General features: G+C 46.6%; 2 protein-coding genes and 1 long non-coding RNA gene across 6 annotated transcripts; 2 read left to right on the top strand and 1 right to left on the bottom strand.

Moving 5' to 3' along the window:
- The first annotated feature begins 1 nt into the window (after window position 1).
- On the top strand, window positions 2-2,528 carry AK6 (adenylate kinase 6). The gene is made up of 5 exons (XM_032675436.1): window positions 2-112; window positions 607-699; window positions 1,334-1,392; window positions 1,475-1,620; window positions 1,731-2,528. The coding sequence occupies exons 1-5, from the start codon at window positions 85-87 to the stop codon at window positions 1,918-1,920; spliced, it is 516 nt and encodes a 171-aa protein (XP_032531327.1). The 5' UTR covers window positions 2-84; the 3' UTR covers window positions 1,921-2,528.
- A 552-nt stretch (window positions 2,529-3,080) lies between these two features.
- CCDC125 (coiled-coil domain containing 125) lies at window positions 3,081-14,529 on the top strand. Of its 3 annotated transcripts, none has more exons than XM_032675434.1 (12): window positions 3,081-3,185; window positions 3,538-3,919; window positions 5,011-5,069; window positions 5,662-5,748; window positions 6,639-6,716; window positions 7,384-7,469; window positions 9,446-9,528; window positions 10,055-10,170; window positions 11,224-11,331; window positions 12,296-12,467; window positions 13,537-13,670; window positions 13,781-14,529. In XM_032675434.1, the coding sequence occupies exons 2-12, from the start codon at window positions 3,652-3,654 to the stop codon at window positions 14,066-14,068; spliced, it is 1,479 nt and encodes a 492-aa protein (XP_032531325.1). In that variant the 5' UTR covers window positions 3,081-3,185; window positions 3,538-3,651; the 3' UTR covers window positions 14,069-14,529. The 3 variants fall into 3 exon arrangements, with proteins under 3 accessions (XP_032531325.1, XP_032531323.1, XP_032531324.1); XM_032675432.1 differs by lacking the exon at window positions 3,081-3,185 and adding an exon at window positions 3,234-3,298; XM_032675433.1 differs by lacking the exon at window positions 3,081-3,185 and adding an exon at window positions 3,257-3,286.
- On the bottom strand, window positions 14,422-17,811 carry LOC116780433. 2 transcript variants are annotated; one of them, XR_004354473.1, is made up of 4 exons: window positions 17,777-17,811; window positions 16,589-16,753; window positions 15,614-15,798; window positions 14,422-15,246 (listed from the first exon to the last, which is right to left on the bottom strand). It is a non-coding gene; the product is annotated as an uncharacterized LOC116780433 (long non-coding RNA). The 2 variants fall into 2 exon arrangements; XR_004354472.1 differs by lacking the exon at window positions 17,777-17,811 and having other exon boundaries at window positions 16,589-16,950.
- Between the last annotated feature and the right edge of the window lie 79 nt (window positions 17,812-17,890).

Raw genomic sequence — 17,890 nt, 5'->3', positions numbered from 1 at the left:
CGCCTGCCCGCGCGGTGACGCCATCGGCGCGCGCCGGCGGCGGCGGAGGCCCCGCGCACGTGTCTCCAGGGCGACGGCGGCGCCATGAGGCGGCCGAACGTGCTGATCACCGGTGGGCACGGGGGGCTCGGCCCAGTCCCAGCCTGGGCTGATCTGGGGTGTGAGACCGCAGCCCCATCACAGCCTAGAGTCACTGGGGGCGGCGGTCCCATCCCGGGGTGGTTTGGGGTCTGGGGTCCCATCCCGGGGTGATTTGGGGTTGCAGTCGGGGTGATTTGGGGTGTGGGGTCCTGGTCTGGGAGGATTTGGGGTGTCACACCTGCCCGAGAACTCGGGACGCTCCCATCCCGTCCCGGAGTTTTCTTTGCCCCTCCCCCCCCCGTGTGGGTGACGTTCCTGCACACAGTGAGGGTTCTCTCCCTGGTTTCCCGTTTCCCACTCCAGCGTTGCCCTCCCTGGTTCTCTTTGGGGTACAGCTCTGGGCCCTTTTTCCTCACGCGAATCCCTCGACGTCCACTGGCCAAAGGCCCCAGTTCCCCTGCTGGGAGGGTGTCTGGGGGGACCTACACCTCCTCCCTCACCCTGTCCTGTGGTTTTGGTCTCCAGGCACTCCAGGCGTTGGGAAAACCACGCTGGGAAAGGAACTGGCATCCAGAGCAGGGCTGAGCTACATCAACGTGGGGGACCTGGCCAAGGAAGGTGCTGGAAAACAGAGGAGTCACCAGAGCACGGGGGATTCTTTGCTCTGTGCAGCTCTCTGCTTGTGGTGGGAGAGCTGGGTTTGTGCTACGTGGAGAAGAGAAGGCTCTAGGAACAACTCAGAGCCCCTTTTAGGGCCTAAAGGGGCTCCAAAAATGCTGGAGAGGGATGTGGGGCAAGTGATGGTATGAAGGATAAAGAAAAATAGCTTCCCACTCCCAGACAGTGTTCCCTGTGAGGGTGGGAAGGCCCTGGCACAGGTTGCTCAAAGAAGCTGTGGCTGCCCCTGGATCCCTGGAAGTGGCCAAGACCAGGTTGGACGGGGCTTGGAGCAACCTGGGATAATGGAAGGCGTCCCTGCCCATGGCAGGGGGGAGGAACTAGATGAGCTTTGAGGTCCCTCCCAACCCAAACCATTCTGGGATTCTATATATTAAATCAAAAGGCAATTATCTCTAACAGGACCCTGGTGGTCAGTAGTAAATGACAAACTTACCCTTACACAGATTTGTAAACCAAGTGTTCCCTCTGCTGAGCTCTGCCTTTGTTTGCATCCTCCTGCAATGAACATACCTATGTAGATAGTTGTGGTGGCTCTGCCCCCCCAAACTGCCCTGACCCGTTTTTGCTGCAGGGCAGCTGTACGAGGGCTTTGACGAGGAGTATGACTGCCCCATTCTGGACGAGGACAGGGTGAGTGCAGCCCCTAAACCACCCACATGTCTGGGCCTTCTGCAGTGCCAGGGGAGCCTACCTGTGTCCCTTTGCCCTGCAGGTGATCGACGAGCTGGAGGACAGGATGAGGGAGGGCGGGGTGGTGGTGGATTACCACGGCTGCGACTTCTTCCCTGAGCGCTGGTTCCACATTGTGTTCGTGCTCCGCACAGACAACTCCTTCCTCTACGACAGGCTGGAGAGCAGGTGTGCCAGGGGGCAGACCAGGGCAAAGGGGGGGTGTTTGAGGGTGTCAGTCACAGATTCTCTGCTGCTTCTGCACATCTCACAGTCTCCCTTGGTGCTCTCGTTTTTAGGGGCTACACAGGGAAAAAGCTGCAAGACAACATTCAGTGTGAGATTTTTCAGACTCTTTATGAAGAAGCTATGGAGTCATACAAAAAGGAAATTGTGCATCAGTTACCCAGCAACACTCCAGAGGATCTGGAGAGAAATTTGGATCAGATTATGCAATGGATTGAGCAATGGATGAAGGACAACAACTGACTCTGGGTGGAACAGTGACTGCTGAATCTCTTCCTGGGAGGGTTCAATAAATGACATTCATTTTGTATCAGTTAACATGAATTTTACTGGAACTGGATGTGGTTGGGGAGTAGAAGGTTTAGAACAGCCGAGTTTGTGAATGTTTGGAACAGCCTCTGAAGCACCCTGGGAGAGACACACAGGAGAACCCACACAAGTGAATGGAAGGATGGAAACAGCACCGAATTTCTCAGTAGAGGAGCTGTGTTCAATAATTGAGAACTCTTTGGGCCTCACAATTAAAACCAAACCATGAACTCACCCCAGAAAAACTGTAAAATACTGATAACTGGTGGCACTTTGGATTTCTAGAGGGTGCAACAGTGTCCTGAAAAGGGGTTAATCTAAAGCTGAGTTGTGAGACTGGAAACTGCTGTGCCCCACTGTGTCCTTGGGTGTGAGGCTAATGCAGAACAAGGGGTTGGTTCAGGTTAAGGAAGAAAGTGACATGGTAACAGTTATTTTAAAATTCACAGAACTTTGGGAATTCCTTCATGGGTAAGGACACATGGACTGTATCTGCACTGGTGTGGAATGCTGAATAATAAAGAGCAATAAACTTTCTTTTCCCTTTTTCTCTCTGTATTCCCAATCACCTATCCCAGTAGTGGAACACAGATCACTGCAGGTTTACCCAGGAAATACATCCCTGGGCAGGAAAACCTGGGGAGCCCCAGAACGTGGCTACAATTAAAACACTGGCAGCCATCTGTTCTAATTGCTTGTACAGCCTGGGCCCCAGCAGGGCAGGGCAGATAAAAACCTTCCTTCACTGAAAAGCCTGCTTGGAAAGCTGCTGTAGAAAGTGCTTGCTAATAAACTCTCAATATACATGATATAGTAAAACCACTTTCTTAAAGATTTCTGTTGTAAAGAGTATTATTGTTAGGTATTGCAGATTGGGTATAGGGTGTTTGGGTGGGACTCGGAGGAATACTGCATCAGCAACTTGATATTATAAACCAAAATGATGATAAATCTGGAGTTTCCTGGCACAACCGAGAAAAAGCACTGAGGAAACACAGGCAGAGGTGCTTTGATCTTGGACGGCACTAGAGAGCAGGGGGAGGGCGGTCTGTGGGGTGGAGAGGACAACCCCAATTCTTGGGAGCGCCTAGAGTGACCACGTCAGGTTACCTCAGGTCGCGTTTCCGAGAGCTGCCTGACACCTCTCGGGGCTGCGGCGGGGCGGGGGCTGCAGGGGAAACGGGGACCTCTTTTAAAAGGTAAGAATAACCAACCCCACCTTCCGCCGAGCTCCGGATGCCGCTCCCGGTGCCGCTCCGTCCATCCCGCCCCGGGGCGGGACCGGCATCGCCCTATGCCGGTGGGTGCGCAGGTGGGTGCGGAGGGGATCCAAGGGTGCTCCGGGACGGGAGCGGGGCCGGGGGGCCCAGGGAGGGTCTCAGCGAGGCGCTGCCCCCGCTGCCGCCCCCGCCCCGGCTCCCACCGAGGGGTGGGAGCGATGTTTTTGGCAGCCCCGACCCGCCGGGGGAGCGGCCGCGCACCGACGGATCCGTGTGTCTCACTGCAGCGTTGTCCTGCTGCTTTAAATAAACGCTTTTCCTTTTCTTCTAGATAAAACAGTCGCTTTCAGGAGGTGCTGTTGGCATTAACCGTGGTGAAGGGCCCTCGGTCAGGAAAGGAAAAAAAAAAAGAAACAAAAAACAAACGCAAAACCAGGAGGAGAAGATGGAGGGAGAGGAGGATGACATGACATGTGGAGACTTGGGAAACGGCCTTGGGAGAAGACCTGGAGGTGTTTATGAAGGGGAAAACTTACAAAATCCCTGTTCAATTGGATCCAGGAAAGGATCTGGAAAGGCTTGTAATTCCCTCTTGTCAGCAAAGGGAGCGGAAGAAAATGATGCTGCAGCTCTTCCTGGTCCAAAACGAAATAGTTTTTACGATGGATCACTCAGAAAACCTGCTGCGAGTTCCACACGGCAGAACAGCTGTGGTAAGAGTAATTGGGAAGATAATTATTCACCGGGGAAAAACCTCTGTTAGAAAAACTGAGCCGTTCAGCTGCTTCACATATTGTCATCAAGTTTAATTAGAACCGTTTGCCGAAGTCCGTGAAGGATTCCAGTAAGTGCCTGTGCATCCTGTGCCTGCTGGGAATCTCCACCTTCCCCCCGGGACATTAACGGCACAGTTGCTTTTCAGAGATCGAGGCTCTGGCCCTTCTTAGTGTGAAACGCCCGGTTTTAAAGTGTTTGTTTTTGCTTTTTAAAGTGATATTTAGCAAAGATCGTCCTGTGGTGGCTGTCTCTCTACATACATACATAAAACTGAATGGAATTGCTTGGATTCCTGCTTTGTTTAAGTAACTTTAAGTCTTCTCAGGTATCCTATCTAGAGCTTGTGGCTAAATATTCAAAAATCTCATTTGCTATTTAGTTGAAATTTGTGAATTGGCTTCCTTTTGGGCTAAAAAGTTCTTTTCAGAACCTGTGTTGGCATTCATCTTTTTCTTTGTGAAGGAAATGCTGCTGTAAATACCATCAGGTGTAGGCAGTGCTGTTCATTACACTTCAGCTGCTTTCCTTTACATTTTTAGTGTTTTGACTGAGGTATTTCTGCGTCATTTGCTTATTTCTCTCCTTCAGAACAATTCCCCACTATCCAAACGCCACAATAAACTGAGCTGTCGTAAAACTGCCCTTACTTTTACATAGTGCCAGCCACTGTTGTATTGACTGTGGTTGTTGAAAAGTTACAATCTTAAAAATTAAATTATTTTTTAAATCAAGAGGCATTTTTCAGTTTTTTTCCAAAGGAAAGTATAAAATATTTGTCCTTATTTTCTGTCTTTACAACTGACGTTTTTCCCGTATTTCACTTCTTTAACTGTGAGCACTGTGTTTGAAATTAATATTTATGTATTTCTTAAATCTGTTTATTAGCTCCAGAAAAAAAGTAAAACAAACCGCAAAGATGAAAATTCACCTCTGCATTTTACTTGTGTTCAGGTTAAAGCAAATTCTCATTTTTTTTCTTTAGATATTATAGTATCTCATCATTCAGTATCTCCTGTTAATCTTACAGAATCTAATACTGAAATGTCAAATGAAGAACTAAAGCAACGATTTCAGGAAGCTCTAGAGGTTGGTAATGGTGCCAAGGGTGCTGCTCCCCAAATCTGCATTTCCTTTTAATGTAGCAAGAGGATCTTGGCATGGATCCAGGTTCTTGAAATTAGAGGGGTAGTTGGAATTTTCATTAAATTTTATAGCAGGAAATCACAGTGTGAGGTGCTGTTTGTACTCTGGGGGTTTGTTGGGTTTTTTGGGGTTTTTTTTGAGGGGTGGGGAAGGTATTTTGAGGGAACTAGAGAATATTGAAAATAATATACTTCTTTAGCAGGTGTTATTTTTTATTAAGCTTTGGGGCCTGAATATCTGCAGTGTAAGCAATCTTTGGCTTTTTAGTCTGCATTTTTGTTGAGAGGTGGTTAACTCCTACATTTTGTGGTTCCAAATGTGGTTAAATGCGTTGGTGTGTTGGCATCACAGCCAGCTGACCTCAGTTGTGAAAATACACAGTTTATCTGCTCTGTGTTCTCTGACCTCAGGTGAGCCCCTGAAAAGAGGTCAAGGAGGTAAAACAGAAGAGGGCAAATTCACTTTGCTGCTACAGTCGAATCTTAGTAGGATTACTTAGGCCTGTACTCAGTGTCCCTATTCTGTTTTGCTTCAGGAAGTTGAAATTTTGAAAGTTGAGCTTGAAGCGCATCAAAGGCAGCTTGAAGGAAAAGATGAAGCCCTGAGAATCCTGCAGAGCATGGTAAGAGTTGTTCAGAAACCGTTGGGTAGGTGGTGGTGACGGAAGGAAAAGGGAAAACCCTTCCTGCTGCTCCTCGTCCAAACCTCACAAACCAGGATTTCCAGGCGCTGCAGTTCAAAGCACTGAGTCTGGAGGTGTCTGCAGACGTGGCTGCTGCAATGTGCTGCTTTCTCTCCACAGATCTGATGTGGTTATGGAAGAAAACTTTACTGTTGTAGCAGTTCTCACAGTTTTATCTCTGAGGATCCTTCAGGATTTATCTATTTAACATAAAAATAAGGCCATTTTTCCAGTCCCTTATGTGATAGATTTTGCCAGGGCTTGAAATCCTGCTCCAAGTCACAGGTGTTTTAGTTACTCCTCCATCTGTTGTCCTAGAGGACAGTGTGGGTTAGATGTCAGGTCATTCTTTTGCTCACAGTCTGCAATAGTTCTGTTGGTCACTGTCACAATGAACTCTGGTGAAATCAGTTCCTGCTTTTCTGCCTCCTTGCATAACCCATTTATAGCTGAGCAGTTTCTGCCCTCAGACATTTGCAGCTAGTTACACCTGGATCAACAGCTTAACTGTGTTGTAACCAAGTGTTCAAAGATGGGATTTTCTGGACAACCTGTGAAGAACAATGTGATCTCATCTTAAATTGTGCTGCATTTTTCAATAGGAGAGATTGGAACACAAGTTTGTTGTGCAATTTAGTGACTTGAAATCAGAGCCCACTGGGGCTTACAAGCAAGTTGTAACGTTTGTCATTCTGCACACTCCTGTTTAACGAAGGATGTGAACTTCTCTGTGTGTAGGACTGAACATGCGTCTAAAGCCAAATTAAGTGAACTTAATGACAGTGTTTGACAGAATTGTGGGGGGTTTTCTCTTTTTTTTTTTTTTTTAGGCAGTATTTAATAAAGCCACTAGTCATACAAAAGAAATGCTTCAAAAAACGGAGGAAGAAAAGAGGACTTTAGAGAAGGTAAGGGTGTGTATCCTTTACACATGGAAGCCCATGGCTATTAATAAGGGATTAACAGACTGTTCATTTATATCAGTGCAAACCTGCCATTAATTCCAGAGCTTTTAGGAAAGCGTTCTTATTCCTATTTAGTGGAATGGGGAAACGTTAATGTGTCACTGCTTTGATCTGGATCTTCTCATTCCTTAGAGTGTGCAAATAATACCTAAAAATTACCAGAGTTCTTCCTTTACTTTCAGCTGCTTTTTGTTGTGGGTTTTGGTCATTCACAGTGAGTTGCTCAGTTCTTCAGGGATTAAGCTGAAAATTCCCAAAGGGTCTAGGAAACATGTGCCAAGTTTTCATAGGGAAGATGGGGAGGAGGAGGAAGGTGGCATGGAGCTGCTGTGTTAAACTGAGTTTTGTCCTTTGTTCCTCCTCCTGTATGGCCTTTCCACAGATCAGGACGGTGACAGGGAAATGTGACAGCGTGGGGTTGGTTTTGTTACAGCCCACTGGAAGCATTAACACAGTCCTCCTGTCACACAGTCTGGGATCCATAGGTCACTTCAGTGTCTGGCACCAATTTTGTTATTAACAAATAATCCTCACTGGTCACTGAGATCTCTCTTCTTCCTTTCTTTGGGAAGCCTGTAATGTGCTGCTGCAGGTTTGTTTCTTTCCACAGGAAATAAATATTTTGCAGTGGGAAATTGAATTTGATCAGGATAGATTTAAAAACATAGAAGACACGTGGACAGAAAAATACGACAGGTATTTTACTTCCACTGTGTATCTTTGAGTCTTTTTGTTTTCATTTTTAATTTCATTGAATGCTGTGTGTCATCTTTTTTTGTGTTCCAAACTTGTTTCATCAGGTTTTCTGGGGGTTTTGTGTTTTCCTAATTCTCTTCCAAATTTTAGAAGATTTATTTTCATGATAATCACATTTGTACTTTTCAGTTAAAACTACTAAAATTGTTGTCTTGATTATTTAGCGTGTCTATAGGCTGGCTTTGCTGGGCTAAGCTTTCGTTTTCATCCCGTTACATCAGCCAGCTGGAGGCAGATTATCCTTATTTACTTTAAAAGTAAATGAGCGTAGAAAATAATGGGGTGTGCCTGCATGTGGAAATATAATTTCCTGGTTAATCATTGCTTTATTTTCTTGGATTGTAGATCTGAGCATAAGTACAGGTAAAATAGAAGGATTTTGAGAGAGGCTGATCAGCTGGTTCTTTGTTTAATTAAGAGTCACTCTGGGTGAACGGTAGGTGTGGTTGGGTAAGAATGTGCCGGAGGCACTAAACTAATAATGTATAACAAACCTTGAAAAATGTGACCAGCAGACTCACTTATGGAAAAGTAGAAATTGTATCTCTGAAGTCTCACCATCAGAGTTGTTATTGTCATTATTTTTTTATCATTATTGCTGATGTTATTATTATTTAGTATATATTTTTATTTAGAATATTTCAACTTAGAATCCAGGAATAAGCCAAAAGTTTACAAACTTTTCTTTTGTTGACTTACACTTGTCGAGGGATGCCTCTGGAAAAAGCCTTTGGCTTTCCTGCCTGAGGAGGTTGGAAGTGTAGCTGCCCAGTTTGGAACAACAAAACGGGTGCTGACTGTCGTAAAACAGAGACATAACTTCAGAAAACTGAAAGCCAAGGGCTCAGCCTGCTTTTCAAAATGCTTTTCTGATATCTGAGATAGCAAGATGAGAACAATGTGTATTTCCCTTTTTTTTTTTTCAGGTGAAGTAATTCAGACTATTTAGTTTTGAACAAAGCCATGCATTTACTGACAGCTGAGGAGATGCACCAAATAAATTGTACTGCTTTGACATTTAGGTCTTCAGATGCCACTGCTCTGTTCAAGAGGAAAATGCTAAAATACCTCACGGAAAAATGTATTGTCAGTGCACATTGTGTCTGCTCAGTTGGCAAGCCCTAAGGGCACAGCTTTCCTTGAAAACAGGGTTCAGACAGCAGGAAGTTTTCAGAGCTGAGCTGTCACATGTCCAGTATCAGTTTGCTCTTTCAAGGAGGTAGGAGATTCCTAGCAAGTGTTTCAGAGGTTCATAATTACTGCTTGCTTTGAGTTTCCAAGGAGAACAGGGCACCTGAACCCATCTCTTCTTAAACCCAGAAGCTGTTGGCACTGTCTACTTACACAGCAATGATTTTTTTTTTAACATTCACTTGAACGCACCTGGATTAAATTGGCTGTGTGAGGGTGTGGTTTCATGGCCAGGGTGAGCCTGTTTGAACAGCCTGTGGCATCTGAGAAACCTCAGTGTGAGTGTGGAGGTTCCTGGTTCTGCTCCCTCACCTGCACAACGAGGGGTGAGCAGGTTACACACACTGGTGTAACCTGATGCATTAGCCTGGCTCCGGAGGACTGCCACGGTGCTTTTTGGCCCCTGGCTACCAGATTTGCTTCTAACAACATACTACAGATTGTTGGTACAGGCATTCTTACAGGAAAATATTACCACTTTTTCCATGAAAAATACTACAAGTGAGAAAACTGCTGGTACAATTCTCCATAGATAAAAACTTATAAAACCAAATACTCCTTTCACTTTTTATTTTTTTCTTCCATCTTTCCCGTAATCCTAATTTTAACTTGCAGAAATATTAGATATGATGTTTTAATGGGATTGCTCTTTTAAATTATTTGAATGCCCATTTTAAAACTTTTTTCTTACAAGATAATAAAGCCTTTTTTTCTAACTTCTGCAGGATATACTGTGAAAATGCAGCTTTTAAAGAAGCATTGAAACTGAGGACAGAAGAAGTTAAAACACTTAAAGCTGAAAATGCAAGTAAGCCACCAACAGCTCTTCTTCTTGATGCATTGTTTCTCAGGAGTAATTAATGATTTAGCTATGGAGGAAGCTTCTTGTGGGAAGAAGTGTGTTTTTAGTGGCAGCTGGTGTCAGTGGATATGCAGAATCCCTCTTTAAATTGGAAAGGAAGTAACAGCAGCTGCTGGGTCAGAGGGCTCCAGTCCCTTTCCCTTATTTTTGCCTCCCAAAAACCTTTAAAATAGCTGATTTATATGATTATTTCCCCAGTGTTCTAGCAGACCAGCTGGCTGACTTGTGAGTGTACAGTGAGATGAGCCCTTAGACCTGAGGCACAGTAATACATGAAATGGTGTCTAAGTGGGTCATTATTTCTGGGAAAACACAGAGGGAAAAACAACTGGAATATGATTTTGTACATTGTCTCATCAGGTTCCCAAACTGATGCTTGAACTATAGAATGCTTTGCTTTGGGTGTAGTTAAACTCAGAAATTAAGAAATCAGAGCAGAAGATTTTTCTAATCTCTTTGATTTATTTCATAGTCCTGAATCAGCAGTGCTTGGAATTCCTTGCAATGCTCGATGTAAAACAACAGAAAGTTGTTCAGGAGAACATGTTGTTGAATAAAAGTGACATTACTGATTTTACAGGTCTTGAAGTAAGTATGGCTTATGTGTTTTTCAAATTGGCTGGTTCAGAGATATGTTTGTATTCAAAACACATACAGAAAATTTGCTTACTTGTTACTGTCTCTTTCTTTGGAGCCATTTTTAGCTAATTAGTACTTAATTAGCTAATTTGCATGCCTGTTCATGAGTTTTCTACTTTGTGGTCTGCCTTGCAAAGAAAGAGGAGACAGAAGGAGCACTGAGCAGTTTTTCAAAGCCATGATGCTTGTTTTTCTTCTTCCTGACACTTAAACCCAATTCCTCATGCTTTGCTTAGCACAGAAGTGTTCTGGTGAGGCTGTGGGGAGCAGCACACCCAGGCTGTCAGGGTTTGTCTGGAAAACACTGTGAGCCAGAAGCCATCCTCCAGATCTCCTGCCCCTTTGCTGCCCCTGACTCTCACCCTCCCTGTGCCATGTTTTTGAGGGTGCAATGGGACACTTGGGTGGTGGTTTTGGTGCTCCTTTTGGTGAGCTGTTTGTATGGTGTTTTTGGTGGGCTGTTGTGTAGTGGTGTTTTCTGTGGTGGTTTTGCTGGTGGTTTTGGTGAGGTGTTTCGGTGGTGGTTTTTGTGGGGTGTTTCTGGTGCTGGTTTGGGTGGTGTTTTTGGGGCTGGTTTGGGTGGTGTTTTTGGGGCTGGTTTGGGTGGTGCTTTTGGGGCTGGTTTGGGTGGTGCTTTTGGGGCTGGTTTGGGTGGTGCTTTTGGGGCTGGTTTGGGTGGTGCTTTTGGGGCTGGTTTGGGTGGTGCTTTTGGGGCTGGTTTGGGTGGTGCTTTGGGTGGTGCTTTGGGGGCTGGTTTGGGTGGTGCTTTGGGGGCTGGTTTGGGTGGTGCTTTGGGGGCTGGTTTGGGTGGTGCTTTGGGGGCTGGTTTGGGTGGTGCTTTGGGGGCTGGTTTGGGGGCTGGTTTGGGGGCTGGTTTGGGGGCTGGTTTGGGGGCTGGTTTGGGGGCTGGTTTGGGGGCTGGTTTGGGTGGGAGGTTTGGGTGGTGGTTTTGGTGCTGGTTTGGGTGGGATGTCTAATGGGTGGCTCATTTTGGGTTTCCAGCTGGCGGTGCTCGGGGCCTGCACCTGCAGCAGCTCTGAGGGGCAGCCTTGCCCCTGTGCCAAGGTGGCAGCTCTCACTCGGAAGCAGCTCCTTCATCTCAAGCGAGAGGTAACGAGGCTTGGCAGGGGGGGACAGGGGTCAGGGTGCTCAAAACCCAGCAAACTCGGGTGTTTTAAAGCCAGAAGGGCTTTACACTATTTACAAATAGTGTAAAGTTTGTTTGTGGTGCTTGTGATGCCCTGGCTTTTGCCGGTAGAAAAATTGTAATTATGTCTATTTGGCTTTACTAGTAGGAAAAACAACAACAACAACAAAAATATCTTTTGCATTCTTTTTCCTTCCTCCCATATTTTTTATAAAAGGAAAACACACCCTAAGTGTACACACTCCATAAATGTACACACTGTGGGTGTGTACTGCCACTGACCCTCCTCCTTCCTTCCTGATGTGCATTCCACCCCTCTCTTGGGTTGGCATCAGCACCCACAGCTATGTCAGGAAGCTGATCTTGCTGGAAAGTATATATTTACCTCAGGCTTAAATCAATAATGTGACTTTCAAGCACTTAATTTTTTTTTAAATTTAGTGAAATTCTGTGAATTCAGAATTTTTATTTTAATTTGTCTTTGATTCTGCAAAGGTGGAAACTGTTCTTGTGGTCCTGCTGCAGAAGTTCCAGTTGACTTATTGGTTTTGAAAATAAGCACTGTCCTGTCCCTTTTGTACCAAAGTTATTACCCTTGACATAGGTTTCATTCTCTTTGTTCCTTTTACTCCTGGCCCAGCTGGCACAGGATGTTATTGCCCTCCTGAATCTCTTTTGCATGTGCAGAGATGAACAGAGGTAAATACACAGAGATGATTGTCAGCGTAGATGGCAGCTGGTTTGTGCATATGTATGGAAAGGACTTAAAACACATCTCAAAATATGTCAGGAAAACTCTTCATTTGGTTCCTGCTACTTCCTTGATTATATTTATTTACAAGTGTCTGCGTCTTGATACATACTTTATATTTGCTTTTGCTTCCAAGTTGCTTAAAGTACTTTAAATTTTCCCTGGATTAAACCCAGACTGAAAATCTGAAGAAGAGTAAGGATGAAGCGTTTCTCGTGGCAGATGCCTTCAGAATTGCCTTTGAGCAGCAGCTGATGCAGAGGAAGGACCAAGCCCTGAGACTTGCAGAAGGGATAAAGATGAAGAAGGAAACTAAATTTGCGAACTGGAGGCGTCTGAGGGGCACTGGTACCTGGGCCAGCTGAGGGTCTGGGGGGTTGGCTGCAAAAGGAGGGAGCTCGTGGCTCGAGCACCTTCTTACCCTGTGAGATGTGTGGCTGTGGCTCAGCTGCTGGTGGGGGCTTATGGAGAGTCAAGAAAAAACAAAGTTGTGAATACTCACTGTGATATTAAATAGTGTGTTTTGTAATTGAGGAACTTCTGCCGTGAGTTTCATGTGTGAAATGCAGGGTGTGCCTGTGTGTAAATGGAATATACAGGTCCTGTAGGACACTGGAGCTCCCAGTCCAGGCCTTTACTGCACCCTTTTTAAAATTACACATGTATGGACTCCACTGTCTGACTGAAAACATGATGGAATAAATAAGATGTTACACAGGATGACAGTAATATCTGGCTGGTAAATATGCCTGTTATAAAAACAGCAGAGAAAAGCCAGATGGAAGGGGGTGGACTAGATGAACTTTAAGGTTTCTGTGGGTTTTTTTGGTTGGGGTTTTTTTGTTGGTGGTGCTGGTGGCGGTTTGTTTTGTTATTGTTTTTTGGTTTTTTTAAAATCAGTTTAGCTTTTTATTTTGCTTTTGATTTTTATTCTTACACTTAATATGTTACAGAGTTACAAAGCCCTCTGTAAAAGAGGAAGAATTCGAATCTGTAAAATAGGACAAATTCTACTAATCCTTTTATTCTTTAAAAAGAGGAATAAAGAGAAGTATTTCAATTCTTATGTCCTGGTCAAAACCATTGCAGAAATCAGGAATGGGACATCAGACTATATCTGTGTTGGTAATTAACCTGGAGCTGCCAGGATTAGAAGTTTGGTTGGTCTCCCAGATTCCTTTAGCACTCTTGGGATATGGTACTACAAGAGCAAACACCCTGACTTCCCCTACAGCAACATCATTGCTTTCAAGCTCTGTAGTCTGGCGCATACAACCCATAATTTTAATGTATTTTAATATTTTTAGAAATCTTGCAAATGGCCTGTGTCAGAGAACCTTTGTTTTTTTCAGGCTACTTACTGTTTAAAAACTAATTACCATGGATTCCACGGCTCATGTACTTTTGTTTTCCTTAGAGTGTCTCAAGTTACAAGGCCACAAGAACAATCTGGGTCAAAAGCTGTCCAGTCTGCTCTCCTCGCGTGGGGACTGCAGAAGGGTGGAGGAACTGGACAACCCCAACGAGATCCTGAAGATGCTGATAGATTTGGTCAGTATTTTGTTCACCGTGACCCCCGGGGGGAGCACATGCACAGTTTACAAACAGTGTTCTGAGCTGACCAACGTCTTTCTCTCCTTTCTGTGTTAAAACGCCCCCAGGTGAACGACAAGGAGGAGGCCCTGGCCCACCAGAGGAAGGTCAGCTACATGTTGGCCCGTGCCCTGGAGGCGAAGGAGGCTGTTTTGGGATGGGGTGAAGGGAGGGGGTTGTTGGGCCCCGCTCACGCCCATGGCCACAGCCCCCCTGCCCGGAACAGCGTCTCCTCAGCTCCCAGCACGGACACCCACAGACATCCTGCGAAACCCCTGCAGAAGTCACTCTCCTGGCCCTTGGGCAGGGCAGGGGGGCCCCTCTGTAGCCTCATGCGGGACCCACTGGGTTTGTGAAAAAGAAACACTTTGTGGAAGCGCCAGAAGCCACCCTGTGATTCCGTCAGTGTGAGGGTGTGATGGCCGAGGCCGTGAGGGCCTGGAGACCATCGCGGTGCTGAGAGGGGCAGGGTGGGCCAATGTAAGGGTGATTGAAAACTGGACGGAGTGTTTGTGGGCTGACCGAGCCCTTCCCTGGCCCCGCATTACCTGGTGACAGCATGAGAGAGGTGTCACCATGGCGGGGGAGGGATGTGGTGTCATGGGAGGGGATGTGGTGTCACGAGAACCAGCAGGTTTGACAGAGCAAGAGGGATATTTTTGGGAGCTCCCTGAACTCACAGAGTCAGGTTTAGAGAGGAGACGTTGTTTCTTCTGCAGGGGGTGGAAGGTGGACGCTTCCACAAATCCAGCACACCGACTGTCTAAAGCTGTCACTGTTTATACACTTCAGCAAACAAAGGTGTTAATGTCCATTGGCTACAAGTTACATAGTTCTGTTGTTAATTACAGAATCACAGGATCAGTTAGATTGGAAAAGACCTCTAAGGTCACTGAGTCCAACCTATGACCCAACACCACCTTGTCAACAGACCATGGCACTGAGTCCACATCCAGCCTCTTCTTAAACCTCCAGGGATGGTGACTCCACCACCTCTCTGGGCAGCCCATTCCAATGTCTAATCACTCTCTCTTTATACTTTATATTCCATTGTTTAATGACTCTCTTACTTCTCATGCTACTTGATCCCATGCTCAGTCTTTCTCTTCTTCCTTTGGGTTGGGGGGTTTCTGGGGTCAGTGCTCACGATCTACCCCTGCTGGAATCAGCCTGTATCCAGTGGGAGCTGATTCAGCCCAGGTCCTGAGCTGCCTTTACTAGTGCTTTCCTCATCTTGGGAGTTCTGCCAGATGTCTGTGTGAGCCCTAAATTCTGCATTCCCTGTGCTCACTGCCAGTGGAAATCCTTCCACCCAAGGTGTGATACCCTTCCCCAGGGCTGAGATCATTGAGACACATCCAGCCCTAAACCTTAACAGGGCCAACAAGTTTCATGGCCTCTCTTACTTCTTGGGCTTGAAACTTAAAAAGATCAACCACAGAACATCCTTTCTCAGGAAAACTTTGACACAGTCCACGTTTTGCAGCAATCAGACAGGATCTGGCCTGTCACCCTCATCTCGTTCCCTGTAACCCTGCGAGCAAATTGTTAATAGTTTCTGACTCTGTGACGTCAGATCACGTCACTGCGCGGTGAGGCTGTGTGTGTGGTGGAGCGGAAGTGACGTAACTGCGCGGAGGAGCTGTGTGACGTCACGGGTCGCGGGCTGCTGGCGGGGGCAAGAGCGCGAGCCGGGCCCGCCCCCGCCCCCCGCGCTGTCAGTCACACAGCCGGCCCCGCCCCCCCCGCTGTCAGTCACACAGCCGGCCCCGCCCTCAGGCCCCGCTCATTTCCGAATGCGGGAAATACGAACATGTGGAAGAAAGCCGAGACAAAGAATTGTGCTGTTTTTTAAAAAAATAATTCCGAATGCAATCATCTTGATTTTGAAATGAAATTACCTGTTACGATTTTCTCAGTCCGGTTCTGAGATCTTGGTTCCCAGATTTGTTGCTGAAGGGCAGTTAAGAAAGGGGGAGATGATTCTGTCGCAGTTTCGTGCTAAGTTACTTTACATTCAGTGTCAGTCGGTGTCTTCTCAGACAGGTGTGTGTGATACTGATATACTGCGATGGTGCTCACTGGCCTAAAAGAGACAGTGTTACACAAATCCTTCTGTCAGACTCTACAGCTGATGTCCTCACCACCTCAGCATGTTTCTTGTGGTTTCTGAATCAAAATATGTAGGGAGCTAAGATCATACAATTGCATATGTGAGCCCTTTATCATATTTATTTTTCGTATTGTCTGAAAAAAGCGCACAGACTGCAGCAAAAGATTTCAGTGTGTTCCTGTAGCTTCTTCTGGATGTGACAGACATCCATAAGGCAGCTGGTGCCCCTGATGTGCAGAAGAGTGAAGGCTGCCAGCAGAGCTGAGGGGCCAGCAGCCGTGTCTTGGATACCCTCTGCACTCAGGTGGCCCTAGAGGCTGACAGCTGGCTCTAAAAACTGGACTTTGTCAGTTTTCTACATTTTCTTGTTTAGAAAAGGGAGGATACATACTGCATGGTCAAGACAACTCCAGGTAATGAGTGAAACTTATTTTGTCACTGAGCAACACATATAGTTCAGGAATGCAGCTGTATTTCTTTCGGACATATATGGGGCTGGAGGTGTTACAGCACCACAGGCCATTTCCTGCAGCCATTCTCCTCCAGTGATGTGTCAGAAGCTTTTCAGCCCATCTGTCAGATTACAAAATGTTCTCTAGACCCTCATTTGCTTATATTTAGTTCTACCCTGTAGCATTTCTTGTGTTCTTAAACCTTTTCTTTCAGTTTGCTAGTGGCAAACCATTTCATATTATTAAATCATAGGCCTGCAGCAAAGTGTTACATTATGCATATGTTTACTTACATTCTTTGTTTACATTACATTTGGAGATGAGTGAATAGAAGTTTTTAATGATGATTCACTCCACTCAGCTTCCCTTTGGTGTACCAGCTGTAAGGGTTCACAATGAGATCTCTCCACTGACCATAATGAAACTCAGTCTCCAGGGCAATAAGTAGTTTTCTTGTGTTGGTTGAGAAAGGTTTCCTGAAAGCAAGATGTTTCAGTTTCTTTATCCAATATTTCAATGACTGCACTAAGATTTGATGAAGCCAAATTGGTATCAAAGCATGAGGCTGAATTAAGACAACCATTGGTATGCCCTAGTGGCCCGGAAGGCCAATGGTGTCCTGGGGTGCATTACGAGGAGCACTGCCAGCAGGTCACAGGAGGTGACCCTGCCCCTCACTCAGCCCTGGTGAGGCCTCACCTGGAGAGCAGTGTCCAGTTCTGGGCTCCTCAGGACTAAGAGACATTGAGCTCCTGAAACAGGTCCAGCAGAGGGCTACAAAGTTGGTCTGGAGAATCTTACGAAAAAAGGCTGAGTGACCTCTGGAGATCATCTAGCCCCTTGCCAAGGGGTCATGTAGAGCAGGTTATACAAGAATGTGTCCGGGTGGGTTTTGAATGTCTCCGGAGAGGGAGAATCCATGACCTCCCTGGGCACCCTGTTCCAGGGCTCTGCCATCCTCAATGGAAAGAGGTTCTTCCTCACACTGGGGTGGAAGTTCTTACATTTCAGTTTATGGCCACTGCTCCTCATCCTGTTACTGGACACCACTGAAAAGAGTTTGTCACCATCCCCCTGGCACCTGCCTTTGAGGTATTTGTACACGTTGCTGAGATTCCCTCTCAGTCTTCTCCTCTCCAGACTAAACAGGCCCAGGTCCTGCAGTCTCTCCTCATCAGAGAGATGCTCCAGACTCCAAATCATCTTTGTTGCCCTGCCCTGGACCCTCTCCAGTAGCTCCTTGTGTTGAGGAGCCCAGAACTGGACACAGCACTCCAGATGTGGCCTTGCTAGGGCCAAGAAGAAGGGCAGGGTCAGCTCCCTCGACCTGCAGGTGACCCGCTGACTTGCTCCCGGTGCACTCCAGGACACCACTGGCCCTCCTGGCCGCCAGGCTACACCGCTGGCTCAGTCCCTGACAGCTTGTCCTCCGCCGAATCAGCCCATGGCTGGCCAGGTCAGGCCAGGCCTGCGGGCAAGAACCGCGCTGTCCCCCTTACCCGGGGAGGAGCGGGGCCGGGGAAGGAGCGGGCGACGGTACGGAGGGGCAAGCCCGGGGCGGGGGCGGGGCCGGGGCGGGGCGGTTTGAGCTCATCCGAGGGCGCCGCGCGGGC

The sequence above is a fragment of the Chiroxiphia lanceolata genome, chromosome Z (genome assembly GCF_009829145.1).
Source record: "Chiroxiphia lanceolata isolate bChiLan1 chromosome Z, bChiLan1.pri, whole genome shotgun sequence".
NCBI classification, from domain to species: Eukaryota; Metazoa; Chordata; class Aves; order Passeriformes; family Pipridae; genus Chiroxiphia; species Chiroxiphia lanceolata.
This window is presented reverse-complemented; position numbering and strand designations above follow the sequence as displayed.

Excerpts from the sequence above, each read along its gene's own strand:
- CCDC125 (XM_032675432.1), top strand. Across the intron at positions 3,920-5,010 it reads CACACGGCAGAACAGCTGTG|AATCTAATACTGAAATGTCA; the intron begins GTAAGAGTAATT and ends TTAATCTTACAG. Across the intron at positions 5,070-5,661 it reads GATTTCAGGAAGCTCTAGAG|GAAGTTGAAATTTTGAAAGT; the intron begins GTTGGTAATGGT and ends GTTTTGCTTCAG.
- AK6 (XM_032675436.1), top strand. The coding sequence starts at position 85 with ATGAGGCGGCCGAACGTGCTGATCACCG. Across the intron at positions 113-606 it reads GCCGAACGTGCTGATCACCG|GCACTCCAGGCGTTGGGAAA; the intron begins GTGGGCACGGGG and ends TTTGGTCTCCAG. Across the intron at positions 1,393-1,474 it reads CCATTCTGGACGAGGACAGG|GTGATCGACGAGCTGGAGGA; the intron begins GTGAGTGCAGCC and ends TTTGCCCTGCAG.